We start from the raw sequence: 19,244 nt of genomic DNA, 5'->3' as shown, positions 1-19,244 counted from the left end.
TGTGCTCTTCAATTGGTCTGAACATAATGTCTTCTAAGATTTCAGTTTTCGAATGCTTTATCTTTTTCTTCTCTGCGTATCAACAAGAAAGCCCTCTTACATTCATCCTAAAGGCATGCTGCACTTAAATAAAGGATGAGCTATTTGCACCAGGGCCCTGGAATTGATTGCCATTTTCTTCTCCCTCCTTGATTTTTTTTTGCCTATTACTTAGTACCTGTTTAAAGTAAGACATGGGGTCTGAGGCATTTCAAAGCTGCAGATACAAACATGTCTGCAACATATTCTTAGCTGTCTTCTGCCCTCATTACAGCTAATGTGGTAGCTTTCTTCACCATGGGACTGCACTGTTTGCATATCACTGGCCACACAGCTTTGTCACTTTAATGTCAGATCATTCTGGGAAGCTTTGTGCAATATTTCTCACTAGTAACTCACTAGGAATAAACAGTAGCTCCAGCAGCACCGGGGCAGTTTTCTTTGTGTCCTAACTAGGTCATCAGAAAGCTTCTGGGAAAGATGGGTAGGTGAGCTGGTTAGGCATGGGTCGTTTAGGGGATCACTTATGCTTATGGAAAGAATAATTCCTGTATGGCTGAATCATTAGCAAGAATGTATTATATCATGAGAGGTGAAATTGATAGAATCTGGCTTTCAACAGTCCCACATCCATTTGTACCATATCACTATAATAGTCTTCATTTCCTTCTCATACCCCTTACCACTGAAATAACTTCAGGTCCTCTCTGCATTACCTAACACCTTTTTCAGTGCCCCTAGCTCTCTTTCATGTCCCTAATTACTCCTAAAGTATACTCAGCTTCCTCTTCCCATTCATCACCTGTTTGGCTGAGGAAGAGGAAGGGAAATTGCCAGTTACTTCCCTAAGTTGCCGTTACAGACATATTGATTGGCTACCTTATTTTGTTTGGGGTTTGGGTTTTTTTTCTTTTCCTATGTAAGAGTGTGAATGCAGTCCCCCATTACTATAGATTATTTCGTTTCCTGTGTTCAGGCTGTATTACCAAAAGTGTGGCCAACGCTTCAAGGAAATTGATTTTTCACCTCTATTCAGCACTTGTGAGACCACCAATGAAGTTCTGTGTCCAGATTTGGCTCCCCAGTACAAGAAAGGTGTTGACAGACTGGAGGGAGTCCAGTGGAAGGTCACTGGGATGGTCAGTGGCTGGAGCAAACCTACAGAAAGAACCTGAGACAGTCTCATTTATTCAGCCTGAAGAAACAAAGGCTAAGAGGTGACATAATTGCAGTCTTCCACTATGTAAAGTGGGATTACAGAGAAGGCAGAGACAGATTCTTCTCAGGGGTGCACAGTGAAAGGACAAGAAGCAATGGACACAAGTTTAGTACGGGAAATTCTGATTTAAGGAAAAAATCTTCACAACATGGATGGTTAAGCCTGAGAGCAGATGTCCAGAGATGATGTGGACTCTATCCTCAGAGATATTCAAAACATGACTGGACATGCTTTGAAGCTAGCCCTGCTTAAAAGGAGAGATTGGACAAAATAATGTCAGGAGGTCCCTTTCTATCTAAATTATTTTATGATTCTGTATCTTGATTATTCTGAAACTTCTTCTCAGTCAGATTTACTAAAAATTCACCAACAGGCTTACAAGTTGCTTGATGGGGGGAGCAGGGATGGGGGGAAAAAGTGGACTGACAGACAGATGAGTGAACAAATGAAGTAATGCTATGAGATGCCTTTCCCTAGAGATACGCTTGTCCTGACCACTGGCAAAAATGGTAGACAACTAGCCACCATTCCTTGCTGAATGTTGCTGTGCGCAGTAAGAAATCCAGATTACGATTAGGAGTTTCCTTCTGTGCCATACTGAATGCAGCTATAGTCTGATGCTGTCTTATTACTGCCCAGGCCCTTGTGCAGGCATACAATAACACTGTATTATGATTACTTCTGGTTTGTGAGTTGTATCTACAGGAGATCTTCACAGAACAAGGAAATACTTAAGCGGTGGCAAATACTAATAGGTTGAAACATTAAGGAACCTTCAGCCAATGACACAATAATCAGAGAGGTAGGTTTCAATAAAACATTCAGATGGGCAGGAACCGGTTTGTCTTGCAATACCTCACAAAGCTATGTGAAATATGAGAGCTTTCTTAAGCTATTGTTTGAGAGTTCAAGGAGTGTGAGAACAGACAGTAGTGAGGAAGATGAACCTATGCAAATTTTATGTAGATATCTTTTGTTAGAGTATGATTGAAGCTGTGGAGGAGGAGCACCATCTCAGGCCAGTTTAAAAGCCACAAGACGGGCTGTCCACTTGAGATCAGACTCTCTTCTTTCTTCTTCACAGACAGAGATGTGGTCAAGGATTCTGCTGAGTATTCTGTCCTTGAACTGGATTGCCACAGTATCTTCTGAACCGTAAGAGATCATACAATCTGTGTTTTTATGATAACATATTTTATTATATTTCCCACCACTTTATTTCTTCTGGGACACTGCTATATAATAAACTGGATGTTTGAGACCTAGGTTCTGAAATGTGTCTGAAGTAGATGACATTGAAGGATGATTTAGAATGATGCGCTTCGTCATAAAACTGCTATGAAATCTGATGTGAATGACAGAAACCTAGAACCTAGTAGATGAAGTCTGAAGTGCATGGGTAAAGCGGGGTGGAGATTCAGGACTAGACTAGCAAGTAATACTAATAATCAGGACTGATATGCATCAGTAGCAAAAGAGAGAGCATGGTGTATGAGGAGGCTGGATAATGGCTGGTAGTAGGGACTATGCTGAATGGCAATACTAATATTAGTATGAGTATAAGTATTAGTATTACACCAGCTGTGCTGTCACAGCTTATACAGCACTGTCAATGTCCATGGCTTTATACAAACAGATTTCAGCCACAATACACCAAGATTAGAGCTTAAATCCCCTTCTCAAAAGTTCTAAAGGAAAACACTGTGAAAGTCAGAAGGTTTAGCTTTCTCAGATACACTGTTGGTTTTAATAATTTTACTTTTTGGTCTTTGAATATCGTGCAGTCTGAACTGGGCAAGTGAAAATAACAAATATAAGCAAGCAAAACTGTGGGAGAAAAAAAGGGAAAGGCTCAGATTACCAAGAAAAGATTGTGCGATTCATGTTGTGCTGCAGAACCAACTCATCAATTCGGTCATATATTATTTGGAAAGACTAGTTTGGGCAGCAGAGAACTGGCAGCCAGCAACAGAACCTTAGCCAAATATAGCAAATATGAAGGAATGTTTTTCAGAGGAAGAACTTGGGGAAGGAAGGGTGCCCTAATTATAGAGAGCAGTATAACTAAAAAAGCCCAATGGAAGAAAAGCAAAGGAAGCAATGCAGGGAGAGAGAAGCATGGAAGCAGAATATAGCATGCAGGTTAGATTGAGCGTTCCTTGGAATATTCTGCAAAATTGAAAAGCAGGATCATTTCTTGTGCATTATGCTGATTGACCTATGATAGGTCAGTTCTTATTTGGAGGGAGAGATATCCAGATAAAAAGAAATAAAAAATTTGTTGCAACCGTTAAGTAGTATTTTTGTCATTGATATCAAATGTAAATGTAAATGCTGTGTAAATACCTGGAATGGAAAGATGCAGTATTATGCTGGGTAAAAGACTGCATAGAATGTTGCCAGTCTTTCAGCTCAGAAAGAACTGTGAGGGACAAAAAAAAATTGTCATCTGTACTTTCTTAGCATATTATTCAAAATTCATTGAAAGAAATGGAAATCTTTCCACTGGTTCGAGCAAGCTTTGGACCATGGCTTCCTTCACATGTATGGCATTTCTGTGGTATTTTCCTCTCCTCTTCGCTCTGACTTTCCTCCATGACTGAACTCTCTGATCTGGTCTTGCCTTCTTACAGTCAGTATGTGCTGCTGGTCCCAACGGTAGTACGGAGCGACTCTCCACAGACCGCTTGTGTGCAGTTTCACAACCTCAGTGAGCCTCTGTCCCTGAGCATCGTCCTGGAATATGGCAGTATCCAGAGGACTCTCTTTGAGGAATCCATCACAAAGAATGATTTCTTCAAGTGCTGCGAGTTCAAGGTATTTTCTCTTTTGAGACTACTAGAGAGGGTGTAGAAGCTGGAATTACTTCTGAGTGCAACTCTTCTTGTCAGTGAGGGCAAGAAGATGAAGAGTGTGGCCAGGGAATAGGACGAAAAAAGATAAAGTGCTGGAAAGGCTGACAATATAGACATATGGGTTGTAGGGGGAATCTGGAGAAAGGCTTTCCATCTCCATTCACAGAGTGAATAGAAAAAAGCTTTTGATTGCCATCACAGGTGCATGCGCCCTATGGGACTGTGATAATTGCCAAGCTGGAGAACCCAGCTGGGACATGCTCATTCCCTTTCCTGCGACTCTGCAAGATCTGGACAGATATGACAGGCAAGTCCCAAGGTTAGGTCTTCCAGAATGCAGCACGAGAAAACACTTCAGAATTGAACTATATGCCTGGGGCAACCTGCATATAGGCAGGTAGCTACATGAGACGGGGAAATGTGTAGGACAGAGCATAGCTTAAAACCTTAGTACCTGGTGACAGATTATGGGAATTCCACAGCAGAAATTCCCAGAGACTATCTCACTGGCAAAGATGGGGCTTCTCATGACTTTGCACAAGCTATTTATGACTCACTTGACAGTAACTTAACAGCCCTGCGCATCAGAGGACCTCAACATATCTCATTTACCACTTTTCCTCTGGGGTTTTGTTTCTCTCCAGGTTCCTCCTGCTACTTCTGACCCCCTCGCATTCATTTCCTTCTCTGCCAAAGGCACCAGAGTCAACTTAGCTGAGAGAAGATCAGTGGCGATTCAGAATGTGGATAATACTGTCTTCATCCAGACGGACAAACCTATCTACAAACCAGGGCAAAAAGGTGGCTGAGGAGTTTGAGTCAGCTAGTGACCTGGGAAACTGAGGGCAAGGGTGGGTCTAGGATGACAAGGACTTCCTCTTGTGGAATAAAAGACCATGGACTGCAACGACCATGAGCAATCCTTCAGATAGTGTATAATTGTCATCTGAGGTTGGGCTCATCAAAAGTCAGTGAAAAATAGAACTGATTCACAAAATGGCAACAAATGAGTAGAGTTCATGCGTTTTTACTGACTTAATTGCATTTACAGGATCTTGAGTTCTGCCAGGTTTGCTGAGGTCAGTCACATTAAAAGTGTCCTTAAAAATATAGAAAATAATATGTTAAGCTTGGAATTAATAAAATTCATACAAAAATAAAGTAAGCATGTAATTTCCTGTCAAAAGCTCTTTCTACTTAACTGCTAATGTAAATCACAGCTCTGATTCCATCATGATATTTAAATGACAGTACTAGCTGTGGTATAGTTAGCTGTCTCTTTAGTATAATTATACTTCAGTGCTGCACAGGGTTTGCACTTAGAATAAGGACAAATTCTTCCTTCTCTTCGATTTTTGCATTGAATTGGTTTGTATAAACAGTTTTTTAGGAAATGCTCCAAAGAACTGAGTCCTTCAAGAAGAACTGAAGGCAGTAAAGAGTATTTGTATTTACTATAGAGGTTACTTTAGTCCCAGTGGGTCAGAATTGAAGATATTTCAGCTGACAAGTTTATTTTAGTTTTCTTTTTCACTGGCTAAGATAATCAAGTCCTTTCTAGTTCTCTGTGGACTCTTTAGTTCTCCCTAAAAGCCTGGGCAAACTTTGTTTCATTTGTATGTTGAAAGTGACTCACCACTGCTAAAGTAAATGATCCTTTTTTGTCCCACGTCTTTTTCAGTGATGTTTCGTGTGGTGACTTTGGACACCCAGTTCAGACCTGTTCAGGAGACAGTAAGTATGAGTGATAGCCAAGATTTTTCAAGCACCCTTTTGAAGTACCTGTTCACAGAGATACTGTCAATTAGAAATTTAATAAAAAGGGCCTGGGATTGGCCTCCTGATGTTTTTTTTGAGAACTGCCATAACTCCTTAGCTTCATATTCCATCTTTTCCCTGCCTTTATAGAGGGCAAAGGGTCTGAAAGCACTCCTGGAAATCTCTCACAGCACTCAGATTTTGTAGTCACTTCATTTCACCTGCCCCAGATATGCAGAAAAAGACTGGATGTTTTTGTAGAAAAGATAAATCCACAAACAGGTTTTCCTCTTAAAATTAACTCTACTACAGACATGAGTTTCAAATTGATTCCTTGGCCCAGTCTTCTGTATCCAGGGGAAGCTGTTCACAGCCTTCTTTATGTTATAATATTTCTCAAGCTCCACAGCTAATTTCTTGATGTTTTGATAATTTTTTTTCTTTCTCTTTTTTTCCTCTTCCAGTATCCCCAAATCATCATTGAGGTAAGAGATGTAACACGTCATTAAAACACAAGTTGCTTTGGAAAGACTATGCTTCATCATCCCCCATAGTGTCAATAGCTGAGGGAGACTCATCCAGAGCACATTGTCTAAAGCCAATGGACTTGAGGTTGAACGGTGGCAGTACTAGTTATCAAACACTAGAGGAGAAGAAATCAGCAGAACTGGAGATGTGCGAGTCAGAGATGGCATGGGGTTGTTGCTGCATCTTTCGTTAGGATTCAGAGTGTTCAGTGTAGCCTTACTTTGGTAGGACTACAGTAAATGGGCTAGTGAAATAGCTTCATTCTCATACAGGCATAATAGTAACTTCCTGAAACATCACGTTCTGCTGGGGGACAGGCTAACAATGAATCAGTCTTCTACCACATTTCATACCACTAGATCTCAAAACACTTCCTGAAGGAGGCCAGCATAATATTCCCATTTTACAGAAGGAGTTGAGTCAGAAAGACATGCTAGAAGAGCTACAGATAAGCAACATGTGTTTCAATCAGGTACTATTCCTGGATGATCTGAGATCATCTGGTAGTGTAGCTAATTTCCAGTTAAACATAAATTTAGGCTTGTTTAATCCACAGATTTGGAAAATTAATGGGAAGTCAGAGCACATGTCATCAGCCCAAACTCACATTCAATCTGTGATACACTTAGCCAATATGCCAAGATACCAAAATTGGAAAGAAGGCAAGAAGACAAGAAACAGGGTGGTAAAGGTTTTGGTACATCTCTTTCTCCCATTCTGCAGGATCCAGAGCAAAACAAAATCTTCCAGTGGTTGGAGGTAACATCTAAGCATGGAATTGTCCAGCTCTCCTTTCCACTAATCTCAGAGCCTATTCTGGGGTCCTACCACATCACTGTGGAGAAGAAGTCAGGTGAAAAAGAGTACCAGTTCTTCACGGTGGAGGAATATGGTAAGCAAAGGCTGTGAACTGCCCTGCACCAGCACTGAGGCTGGCTCTGCCTGAGTCAGATAGGAGCGGCTAGTGCAGAGTTTAAGTGCTTTGAATTCTCCCCTTCATGCCTGAGAAGGAAAGACATGGAGAGGGCTGGGTGGAGAAAGGGAAGGCAAGAAGGGAAAAAAGAAATGCTGAGAAAGGCAGCATTTTTCAGGAATTAAATTAGGAGTCTAATTCTTTCCTGGGCTTGGCACAAAGTCACTGTGTGACTTTGGGATCCACATCCTATCAGTCAGGCCTTACACTCCCTATCTGTTCAGAGGAAAATGAATTTGTCAGGCCCGTTCTGTTTTGTGGAGGTCATCACTAGGCTGAAATATGCCTAGTAGAAATCTGAAGATATTATCAAACAGTTTAAATGACAGGTACTGGATTGTTGCTGGGGGAGGCTGGATAGCCAGTGGAAGTGCAAGATGGAAAACAGTGGGTAGCAGAGGTGCCAAAGCCCTCACAGTGATCTGCTTACTCTTTGGAATAGAACATATCAAGGGAGCTGCTAAGTTCATTTGAATTTTACAAGTTTTCTCATCTTATAGTGGCAGGTTTTCCTTTGTAGTTCCTAAAGAAACCTTGGACAACTCTCAGTTGTTTGGGTTTTTTGTAAGGGCAGTAAAGCACCTTTCCTGCTTACCCTACAGAGCTCTTTCATACCTTCCAGTCTCCTGTGTACAGGTGCATGAGAAAAAGGCCTTTTCCAGCTATGTTGTCATTATTGCTGGTGACCTGGGACAAAAGATAAGCTGAAAAGAAAGAGTCACAGTGACCTGTTTGATTTTACTATTTCACTTAATTTGTTGCCTTTCTTCTTCAATGGGGCTGGATTGCATAATAACTTCTGTTCTCCAGGGCTTAACTAGTTTGAGACATCAACATTACTCCCACCTTTCTCTTGAAGAAAATGTACAGCCAATTTAAGTGATTTGTCACAGTTCTTACTGTGGCTGTTATCATTATTAGTATGATTATTATTGCATTTTAAAGGAGTTATTCACCTTACCACTAAAGGTTATTTTTTTTCTCTGATAATATCCTACAACCAGCTCCTAGGTAAACTTTTCTTTGAACCATTTCCTCTCCCTTGTTGGTGAAAATGCCTTTGCCAATTGTTTTTTTTACTTAGACACACACACCTGTCTATGGTATGCAACTGCTGATCAGTCATATTCACATTGCATTCCCAGTGCTGCCAAAATTTGAAGTAACGACCAGTGTGCCAAAGAGGATTTCTTTCTTTGATGAAGAAGTCAGGGTGAACGTTTGTGCTTCGTAAGTATTACAGCTGAGAACAACACGTTTGTGCACAAGAAACACAGGATAGAGGATGGTGTGCCGTGCTGGGAAGCAGGGACCCTGCTGCTGATTCAGAGTATGGGTTAGAGCAATTCCTTTAGCTATGATTTCCATCACATGGAATATGATAAATCTCCTCCTGCTACATAGCAGAATTAGAACTGGGAGAGTTTGTGTGTGTCCAACAGTTTGAAGATCTCAAGTGGTACATACTCGCTAGCTATTGTTTTTTATTACTACAGAAAAGGAGAGAAATAGTACAGAAGAAGAGTCTATCATTAATATCACTGACTGTGACACTGCCAAAAGGCAGGGTGGCATGAGCTAGAGGGGTGTATAGGGATCTTTGTCCAAAACGTCCTTCTTTGCTTAAGACACGAATGAGAAAAAGCAAGCAGCAGGGAATGATACCTCAACCCTGAGTCCAGCACCACTTTCCAGTTTCAGACCTTGAAGAATGACTACACCAAGACAATGGTAAAGCAGGCTTTTTTAACAAGATGCCAGAAATAGCCTAAAAACAGTTGAAGGGAACTCCGCTAGGGCTAACTGGACCTAATTCCCAGATGCTCTTCTCTCTGTGCTCTGGGCACTCCTGAGGGGTTTAGAGTCTGCATTGCTGTGCAATCTTTGCAGGTTTCATGCTAAGTCCGCATGATGTGATTCTTGTGTCTCTTGCTCTCCTAGGTACACTTATGGCCAACCAGTGCAAGGGAATGCCCAAATCAATTTGTGTCAGCAGCGCTTTTATCGTCCACGATGTGAGCAAAATGGGAAAGAAACCTGTGAAGCTGTCACTGGACGGGTATGATATAGGGCAAGGCCTTTCTTCCCAATCCGCTTTACTACCTAGCATATAGCACAGTGTTTAATGGCCACATTCATTTCCTGGGGAACACCAGAGAGACAATCCTAGAGGCATGTTTTTACTCACTATCTCACAGGCAATGCTGAAATACCATGAAGGTAGTTTTTAGCAATGACCTCATTAGCAGACTTTGATTTTTCCCTCAGAAAGAGTCAGTAGGAGGGAGGAAAGCTTATGAAACTATAAATTTGTGATCATTCCTAAAATACTGGAGCTGTGTTCTTACCAAATCTAATCAGCAGACCTCTCCTGGGAGTCTCTGAGGACACTTAATGTTAAACTAATGATTAATTTCTCCACTAGGTCAGCGCTCAGGCATCATGCAAGATGGGTTTAAGAAGGAGCATGAGCATAGAGAGGACTAGGGGGAACGAGGAGTGAAGTTTCCAGGTGCAAGGGTAAATGGTACTGAAACAATGAGCTGGAAAGGGAGCCAGGGAGTGAGAAGTGTAAGGTAGGAGGGGAGCAAGTAGGAAGGAAGAACTGAAGATGTGACCAAAGACAAGGAAGCTCTTCAGAGACCCACTAATACAGATTCAGGAACAATTTTCAAAACCTTGAGAAAATGGGCTTTCCCCTTTGTGCTCCTTTTTCAGCTGGGGAAGGATGGCTGCCTCAGCACTGTCATCTCCATCAAAAGATTCCAGCTCTACCGCAGCTATGCCAGGATGTATACCAGCCTCAACGTAGAAAGCACTGTCACTGAAAATGGGACAGGTAACACCAAGTGGAGGTTGGGAGTAGCCGATTAAAGCTACTAGGTGGTACTTTGAGATGAATCTCCTGGATCCTGAGCTGTGCAGTAAACAACCAACAATCACCATTTTCTTTGTGCTCTCCCTCCAGAGCATCACTCCTCCATATAGCTTTTCAAAAGAAACAGTTTTCTGCCCACGTCTGATTTCTGTTTCCTCCCCTTTACGCTCGGTGTGTCTCACAGGTATCCAGATGAAAGGCTACGACTATGTTGCAGTCAATGAAGAAAATGACAGAGTGATGTTCAAGAATATGGATCTCTATTACAAGAGGGGAATTCCTTACTATGGTGAGGTGGGTACCTGAGAGGACACATTTAGATCAAAACTCCCTGAGGTGCAGCATGATGATTTCTGTGTTACCCCATTTATGGCTGTCCCCTAACTCTGTGCTGACAACTTCTGGTGGTAATGCTGCATAACAGTGACTGCTGCATAGTTCTCTCACTACGTTAGATGCTCCTAGAGAAAATAAGAAAATCACATCATACCTGTAGTGCCAGGGTCTGTCTTCTGCCATAGTTAGAAAATGCCTGAAAGGTGGGTAAGTGAAAGGTCATATGAGTGGGAAAGAGTCTGCAAGAAACTATTTCAGCAACAGCTGTGCCAAAACTGAAGGTAGAATTTACCCTGTGTTGCATCATGCAGTCCCAGGGAAGTTTCCTTAAAGCAGTATAGGTGTTGGAGCACATTCCAACTTCTTAGCAACCTGCACATGCAGGATAAACCCAGGCACAGAAAGGAGGATGAGCTGTACAGCATCATCCTGATGTGCAATGAGGGCAGAGGCTGTGCACAGATGCCTCCGAGATGGGAGGTGGTACTGAGCTCCACAAGTTACCTGTTGCCGTGAAGTCATCTGATTGCTTTAGGTTTGTTAATCAGTGCTCTCCAAAGAGTATGTGCTCTGGAGTCCCTCTGTTTCTATTTGCTCAGGAAGAGAGAGCATGAGGTAAGAATTTAAACCATCATCTCTCACTTAGTAGTCTTTAACTTATGTGATGGCCCACTGAACTAATGGTCACTGAGAAACAGAGGACTTATCATTAAAATAATCTTTTATACGAGATCATGTATATAAACAATTCCTTCTCCCTCTGTGACACATAGGTTGTCCTTGCACTGGTGGGAATTGCCTGTCTTTGCCTGTCACAGAACTCCTGCTCCTTCAAAATATTGAGAAGCATTTGCCTCTTAAATACTTTTCACTCTTGATTTCTACTCCCTGCAATTGTCCTCAGTGCTTAAGTGAGAGTCCTCTGGTAAGCAGAGCATTTCCCTTTTTTTTTTTCTTTTTTTTCTGAATCCCTTGGGTATTCTATGTGTCAGATCACTGTGACAAATATGGATGGCAAGCCTGTTGCTGATAGGACTGTCCTGCTGGACCTCAATGAAAACTATCTGGCCAACTATACCACTGACAAGAACGGCACTGCTGCTTTTTCCATCGACACATCCAACATCTTTGATCCCAGTTTTAAGTTGAGCGTAAGTAAATACAGTCTAATTCCTGAAAAAATACTTCATTGGAGAGAAGGATTAGAAGGAATCGGTGCTGGCAGGATTGTTTCAGATGAGGAAAGTAGGCAGTCACTCCACCAACACCTGCAACCTATGTGAAACTAGTACGAGTACACACCAGTGCCTGAGAAGTGGCAGACTGCACCCCAGGAGTGTCTGGGCTGCAGTGATCTTCAACACCTCCCTGCTTTTCCCTCCACTCCAAATCCCCTCCTGCAGCCATTGTCCTTCTCTTTATTCTGTGCGCTAGAGGAACCTTCCTCGCGGTCTGCCTTGCCTTCCCCACCCAGCCTGGACGCACGGCAGCCTCTTTCCCTGCTCCTGCCTGCCTCCCTGCATTTCTGCTGGCAGAGACTCCTGCCTGTTACCATTACACGGTCTTCTCATGTTGTCATGCCTTTTCTCTGGTGTGATGGGAAGAGCTGCGAAAAAGAAGGCTGTTTGAGAACCATGCCATTCTAACCCACAATAAGTCCTAGCAGTTTATAGAGCCTGTCCCAAGCCTGCAAGAATCTGAAATCCCCTCCCTACTGCAATGTGCCATAGGTGTCTGCATACATTAAGGTGTCCAGAAGGCCCCCTGCTCTGGGCTGGTAAAGCACAAATTTATCACACCAGCTCTTGCTCATGGCTTAAACAGCCCCACAAAATTAGCTTCCCAACAAAATATTTTAGAGGAAAGATGCCTTTGCCTCTCACCTGCCTGCCATTTTTTTATTTTCCACTTTGTTGATTCCCTGTGTATGATTCTTCTGCTTCATAGGTCAGGCAGGCACCAGATGACTGTGCAGACTTCTTCATCTGGAGGAATGATAATGAGCACCAAGCCTTATTCCTTGTCCGGCGTTTCTACTCACGAACCAACAGCTTTGTGAAAATTGAGCCAGTGAGGGAGAAGCTCAGTTGTGGCCAGCAGCAAATGATCAATGTTCACTATGTCTTGAACAGAGATGGCTACAGGAATGCCAATCAGACAAACTTCTACTATGTGGTAAGTGCTACCTTGACTCCCCAATCATCTCTTTGTTTTTTCCTTCTCTTGAACACTATATAAGACAGAAATCTCCAGACCAGAGGGCGGTTACAGATCACAGCTCAATTTGATGGCCTTTGAAGCCTCTCAGAACACTACTCAAAATCAATGATTTCATGGGGGAAGGGACGAGGTGCTTTTGATCCTGTCTCATGAGTTTTTTCTATGCTCAGGTGATGACAAAAGGAAAAATTATTCTCAGTGGCCAGAAGCAAGTCAGCATCTCTGGTGGTAAGTTCTAGACCATATTACTACTGATACTTCATTGTTCTGAGCACGAGAGCACTAGTAAGTTTTGTAAGAAGGGGTGAAAGCAGAGAACTGCAGCTAAATCAGGTACTAGTTCTTAAACCCCATGACCTGTCACCACTCACAGTATCATTTGCTTTTGCTGCAGCATCTAGCCAATCCCCCATATCATAATCAAACTCATCTTATTAGTTGAAAGATGAAAACTGTCATGACTGAACACAAGGAATGTAACCTTGTGTTTTATTTCTTTCCAAGGAGTATTTACAGTTTCACAGTTATTCTGTGACATCCTAGTCTTCACCAATTAGAAGACTAAAACTTTTTAAAATTTGAAATAATATGTGTCCTAATTTGACAGGGATATTTAGCAGTTAACTACTTGGAATTCATTGCACTTTCAGAACTCTCCAAATACCCACAAATGACAATGATCCTACCAATCAGAGCAAATTGAACTTTGTTCTTTCATTGTTAAAAATATCTTTTCTTGCAGAACCTGGTCTATTTCCTGTCTTCAGTAGGTGGCTTAAGTAAGCCTCACTACACATATGGGACTTGTTGTTTAGTATTTGCCATCTTTGGTCTTAAGCTTAATTTCCTGCCCCTGCTCTAGTAGTTGTCACCCATGCAGATAAGAACTTCATATTTCTTAGTGTTAAGAGAGCTCTCCCTTAGCTCAGGAGATTGGCCTATCTCCTCTGGTGTAGGAGGTTCTAGGTTTGAGACCCAAAGGCAACGTTGTGCTCCTCTCGTAGCAATCATGCACAGATTTCCCTGTCAAACCTTTACTCAGCTCAGTTTGCCCTCTCTACAAAGCACCCTGCTCTCAGCATCCTCCAGTTTGTATCTGTTGTCTTGCTGATGGGAGCTGAGATGAATCTTCCAATATCCAGCTTCCCTGTTTTTTAAAGGTGCTGGTAGGTTATGGATAAATATGTGGCCCTTCCACCAAAGCGGAGGTTTGTCTAATCTCTTTTGTTGTTTTTTTCTCCCATTCCATGTTCTTTCCACAGCTCCCAGAGGTACATTCGCCATCACGCTGACTGTCACTGAGAAGCTTGCCCCCAGTGCCAGACTGTTGCTCTACACGGTGCATCCTCATGGGGAGATAGTGGCTGACAGCTCTTGGATACGCAGCGATGTATGCTTCAAAAACAAGGTGAAAACCTTTGCTTACCTATTAAGGGCTATATCAGCCGGTTCTTTGCTGAGAGAACAGTTAGGCAATTACTTCATCAAGAGCCCTCCACTCGGGATGGGCTTTTGGAATCAAAAAGGTACAGACGTGCCTGGGAACATGAGGAGCTGTCCCTGGAATTGACCCGTATGCTCAGACTCAGACTGAGTTCTGACATGAGTGGACAGAGGATGGTGACCAGGGGAATATAGAGATGGGGAATTTTTACAGAGCAGTGATTCAAAAGGACCATCTAGCGGTAGGAGCTTCGCCCCACTGAGAACAGAGAAGTGCTGGTAAAAGGTGATTTTTAGATATATGTGCCAAGCTGATTCTCCTAATTTCTGTGTGGTTGTCTTGGATTTATTCATTTCCAGCTCCAGCTCGAGTTCTCTGAGAAGCAGGGTCTCCCAGGCTCTAAAGTCAGTCTCCACCTTGAAGCTGCTGCCAACTCCTACTGTGCCCTGCGAGCTGTAGATCAGAGCATCCTTCTTCTTCACCCTGCACGAGAGTTATCTGCTGAGAGCGTAAGCCACATCCCCAGTGCTGTGTTCTTTTGACCTAGGGATATCCAGAATGACATTCCAATTCCCACCTGTGATCTCTCTGCTGCTGGCTGTATTTTTATTTTTCCCTTGGAAACAGACATTTCAGTGATTAAAGACAGGTCTATGGCAGTTATACACTTCAAAGACAAAAACTGATAGTGGAACATTTACTTTTGGAAAGCATGGCAGTGTAAGACACATCCCAAGAACATGCCTAATGTAAATCCTTGAAAGCATAGTTCATCCCTGGGGAGTGATTATGTCAAAATTGCATTTTATGACTCAAATAGGCCTTGGGCCCAGAACAAAAGCTGTAGATGTCAGCGAGTATCTTGTTGGACTCCAGTCTCCTCTTTGCATAACTCAGGAGTATATCTCCATGCTTTTTGCTCAAGTTCACCCCACAAAGCCATTGCAGCTCAGAAGGAGGAGGGTAGAGTCAAGTCCTTCTTGTGTATCACCAGCTAAACTGCTTATTCATCTCTAGGTAGGCATCACTAGACAAACCCACCGCAGTCTACGGGATTGCTGAGGGGCCACCATAAGCTTTGAATATATGTGATTTTGCACCTGCCTGGGACCTTCCTTGTGTTTACCCTAGTCATTCTTACCTCCCAGGTGTACTACCAACTTCATGTGAGTGATTTATATGGCTATTACTACAATGGGCTCAACCTGGAAGATGACAAGCCAGAGGAGTGTACCCCAGTCAAAACCACCTTTTTTGATGGCTTGTACTATGAACCTGTGAATGTCAGTCGTGATGGTGATGTCTACGGGATTTTCAGGGTAAGTGCTCTGTGTGGTTCTTTAAGTGGGAGATATTCCAGAAGAATTCATGCACATTAGCATTCAACTTTCTCCAGTGGTGGTTCTTACTGCTAAGAGAAGGCAGCTGATGCCTGGAACTGCCTAAAGTCTCTGACCACCCAGTTTCTGCCTTCTTATTCCCACCTTTTACTCAGGAATACTGAAAATCACTACTAGCTATATTCGCTGGGACCCTGCCCATGCTTCAGTAGACATTTCCTAAGCAAGACCATGGCCTTGGCTCATGAGCTCAGGCATTCCTAGTAAAGATCTGAGTTGGTGATGCGGGCCACTAGATTCCTGATACACTTGCCTCCACTTCCCACTGGCCCCGTGGCCTAAGCCCTAACATAAGCCCCATGATTACTGCTCTTCACAGAAAACCAAGTGTCACTGCTCCGTAAAAAAGACATAGGGGTTGGAGGGGAAGAGTTGTGACATTGAGGGTTGAAAGGATGGAATGTGAGGAGGGGGGAGAGAGATGAAGTATGAAAACCCAGGTGGGAGAAGTGTCATGCACTGGTAGCTAGTGCTTGCCCTGCTTGACATGACTGATTCTTTTACATTCAGGATATGGGCCTGAAGGTTTTCACCAACTCTGTCCTGCGGAAGCCAGTTCTGTGCAATGAAGACAGATCAGATACGGAAGATTACCCTGTCTATTTTCACCATGCTGTCGCCCATGTCAGTGGCTATGGCATAGGTAAAAGAATGTTCATATTGTATCTCCAGTCCCAATCTACCTGGTCTTCAAAACTGTTGCCTGTATAAAATAACAGCCAGCATGTTGAGGTTTGGGGGGGGAACAGGTCTATGTGTCCCAGTTTGCCCCTAGTAATTTCTTTCTGACAGTCCTTGCAGTAGAGTCAATTCTCTCTCACTTAGGTAGAGGGTGCATATAGAAAAGACAGGGAATACTGGGATACGACTTCTTTCATAAACTGATATTAGTTTTTCAGGGTTTTTCAGGTTAGAACCTTTCATCAAATCACAGTTCAATTAAATATTTAAAAGGAAATGCCAATGCAGAAAAATAATGGCAATTCCCAGTATCAAGAATTCACCCAGCACTTAGCACACTTAGCACATAGTCTCCAAAGCCTTTATAGATCAGCAAGAGTTATGACTATCTCTCTCCAAGTCAGATTGCTCAGCAAAAGAGCAAAAGTAGCAGTCATAGGTTGCCACAAGGGAAATTACTATTCAAAACTAGGAAAAAGTTCTTCCCTGTGAGAGTTGTGCTACACTAGAAGAGGTTCTCCAGGAGGTTTTGGAATCTCCAACCCTGCAGATTCTCAAAACTGAGCTGGACAAGACCCTTGAGCAACATGATCTGACTTTGAAATTAGCCCTACTTCAAGGAGATTGGACTAGAGAACTCCAGAGGTTACTCTCAACCTAGATTTTTTCAATGATTCTGTGATTCTACCATTCTAAGTCCAGCAAAATAAGAAAGTATTGTTATTTCCATGATACAGCTAGGAAATATGAGGTACCTCCATGCTAAATGAGTAGTTGGATATCACAAGCGAGTCTGTGGCAAAACTGGACAGAGGACCTTGGTTCCTAATATCAGACCTGTAGTTTGACTATATGAACAAAAGTAGTTTTCTAATGGACTGGATAATCAGCTCCAGTTTTAACTACTGAACAGGGTAAAAATGATTGAGTTCTCGGGGAGGTTTGTAAAGCATTATAAGCTTTGGTGACAATACTGGCTACTGTTGCCCATTTGCAAATCAAAGAGAGCTAGTGGTAGAGGATGGGGAGCATGCCTTTCTAACTGGATGATAAGACCTTTCAATATGAAGTGAAATGTCTTGTGAAATAGCTAAATTTTCTAGTATTTTCCCATGGGAAAAGAGAATAGATAAGAAATTGTTTCTTCCCATACCCTGTATCTGTTAGAATTTTCCTTTTTTACGGGAAAAAGAATGGAAAAGTGCTCAAACGAAATACTTAGTGTTCATTTATAGTGTTGAGCATGTCTGACAGCAGTTCACATTCTTCTGGACTGACCTCTCTAATGTTACACTTAACCATACACGATCTTCTAGATGAGTCAAGGCTTGTTGGTGGGCGTGGTGGTGACACTGTTCGAAAATTCTTCCCTGAGACCTGGATTTGGGATCTGGTTCATACCGAGTGAGTATTTTTACCTTCACTTCTTACCTCCCATGTGGATTTTTTAGTTGATACATGTTGCTGAAATGAATTTTGAGAAGAAGCCATGGAACGTATGTCTGCTTTGTAGATGCAGGTCTCCTTTTCCCTTCTTGCTCAATGACCGTTGAGCTCCCAACCTTGTACACAGTGTCAAACCTACCTGAACTGTGAATGACATCTGTTCTGTGCTCTGCTCCCATCCTTCTGATGGGTGGAAAGAATAAAGGTGAAGACTAAAATAAAAGCATTTCTTTAGGAGTGAGCAGGAGCAAAACTTGTTATTTTTCATCAGATTTTTAATTCAGCAGCAGAAAACTCAGGTTATTTTGTTTTTCTTTCCAGGCTATCACAGCATCTGCAATGAGAATATCTCCATCTTAACGATGCATCCAGGGGCTGTTCTAGAACATTAATCCAAATTTATTTGTTCTAATCTGTATGTTTGGGCATTATGGTATTTAAACAAATGGTGTTTCTAAATTTTAAAAGCTGTGTATTCTTCCAAGTGTTTTTTAACATGTAGTTTACCAGCACCTTCATCTTTACTTCCAGCTTTACAAGATTTTTTTAAATATAGAGAGGTAACTTGCAGAAAGTGAGGAAAACAGAAGTAGTACCTCAAGCAGGGAGCCTATTCTATAATTTGGCTTGAAAATGCCAAAGATCATTTCTCATTCTTTTTTTCTTATTTTCCTCAGTTCCAGGGGAGAGGTCAATGTCTTTTACACCATTCCTGACACCATCACAGAATGGAAAGCCAGTGCTTTCTGTGTGCAGGATGATGCTGGGTTTGGCATCTCCTCACCTGTTTCACTGACAGCATTCCAACCATTCTTTGTGGAACTCACCTTGCCATACTCTGTCATTCGAGGGGAAAAATTTAATTTAATAGCTAACGTCTTCAACTACCTCAACGAATGCATCCAGGTATATCAAGTGCCCTTTTACCTCCTGTATGGTTTGCCTGTTTCCCAGAGATCCCAGCATTCTCCTGCATAATGCACCAGAAATGGAGAAATAAGTGTTAAACTTACGCTTTAGCCTGACATATTACTCTCTCACCCCCTCTCCCTGGACCCATCCCTGTGTGACAGCATTAGGAAAATGTGGCCAATGATCACTGTGGCTGGTCCACAGAAGATAAGAACTTGGTCCTTATCCCTACATAATTTAGTTCTTCTTTTTGCTCCTGAAGGAGGAACTTGAGCAGACATTATGGGTACTGTGCTGTGCAAAACACAATAGATACCAAGTATGTTGTATGTAGTAGTAACTCCTAAGAAGACATGACTAATGAGCACATACACCTTGGTATACTTCTGCCAAAACCAGACACTAACAGTGGGCAGAAAAGAGACAGGTTTTCACTTCCTTGGAGAAATGCCTCATCCTTTTGTCCTGGTACCATCCCACAGATTCAGATGACAAATAGCTACTTCAGCAAGTCTCCCTTGCCCTGCTCCCTAACTTCAGGGGCAGTCTTCTTCA

General features: G+C 42.4%; 1 protein-coding gene across 1 annotated transcript in view; it reads left to right on the top strand.

Moving 5' to 3' along the window:
• Positions 1-2,333: 2,333 nt before the first annotated feature.
• LOC142042090 (ovostatin-like) overlaps positions 2,334-19,244 on the top strand; it is a 32,602-nt gene continuing 15,691 nt past the window's right edge. Inside the window, exons 1-19 of the mRNA XM_075051604.1 lie at positions 2,334-2,413; positions 3,892-4,075; positions 4,758-4,914; positions 5,795-5,847; positions 6,336-6,356; positions 7,123-7,291; positions 8,518-8,602; positions 9,314-9,431; positions 10,091-10,211; positions 10,435-10,544; positions 11,579-11,737; positions 12,534-12,761; positions 12,977-13,034; positions 14,069-14,214; positions 14,610-14,759; positions 15,399-15,569; positions 16,161-16,293; positions 17,648-17,735; positions 18,455-18,683. Of these exons, the coding sequence (XP_074907705.1) occupies positions 2,349-2,413; positions 3,892-4,075; positions 4,758-4,914; positions 5,795-5,847; positions 6,336-6,356; positions 7,123-7,291; positions 8,518-8,602; positions 9,314-9,431; positions 10,091-10,211; positions 10,435-10,544; positions 11,579-11,737; positions 12,534-12,761; positions 12,977-13,034; positions 14,069-14,214; positions 14,610-14,759; positions 15,399-15,569; positions 16,161-16,293; positions 17,648-17,735; positions 18,455-18,683 (2,445 nt within the window). The 5' untranslated portion in view covers positions 2,334-2,348. The remainder of the gene's footprint in view (positions 2,414-3,891; positions 4,076-4,757; positions 4,915-5,794; positions 5,848-6,335; positions 6,357-7,122; positions 7,292-8,517; positions 8,603-9,313; positions 9,432-10,090; positions 10,212-10,434; positions 10,545-11,578; positions 11,738-12,533; positions 12,762-12,976; positions 13,035-14,068; positions 14,215-14,609; positions 14,760-15,398; positions 15,570-16,160; positions 16,294-17,647; positions 17,736-18,454; positions 18,684-19,244) is intronic.

Source organism: Buteo buteo, chromosome 19 (assembly GCF_964188355.1).
Source record: "Buteo buteo chromosome 19, bButBut1.hap1.1, whole genome shotgun sequence".
NCBI lineage: Eukaryota > Metazoa > Chordata > Aves > Accipitriformes > Accipitridae > Buteo > Buteo buteo.
The sequence above is the reverse complement of the archived record's forward strand: the minus strand, read 5'-3'. Positions and strand labels throughout refer to the sequence as shown.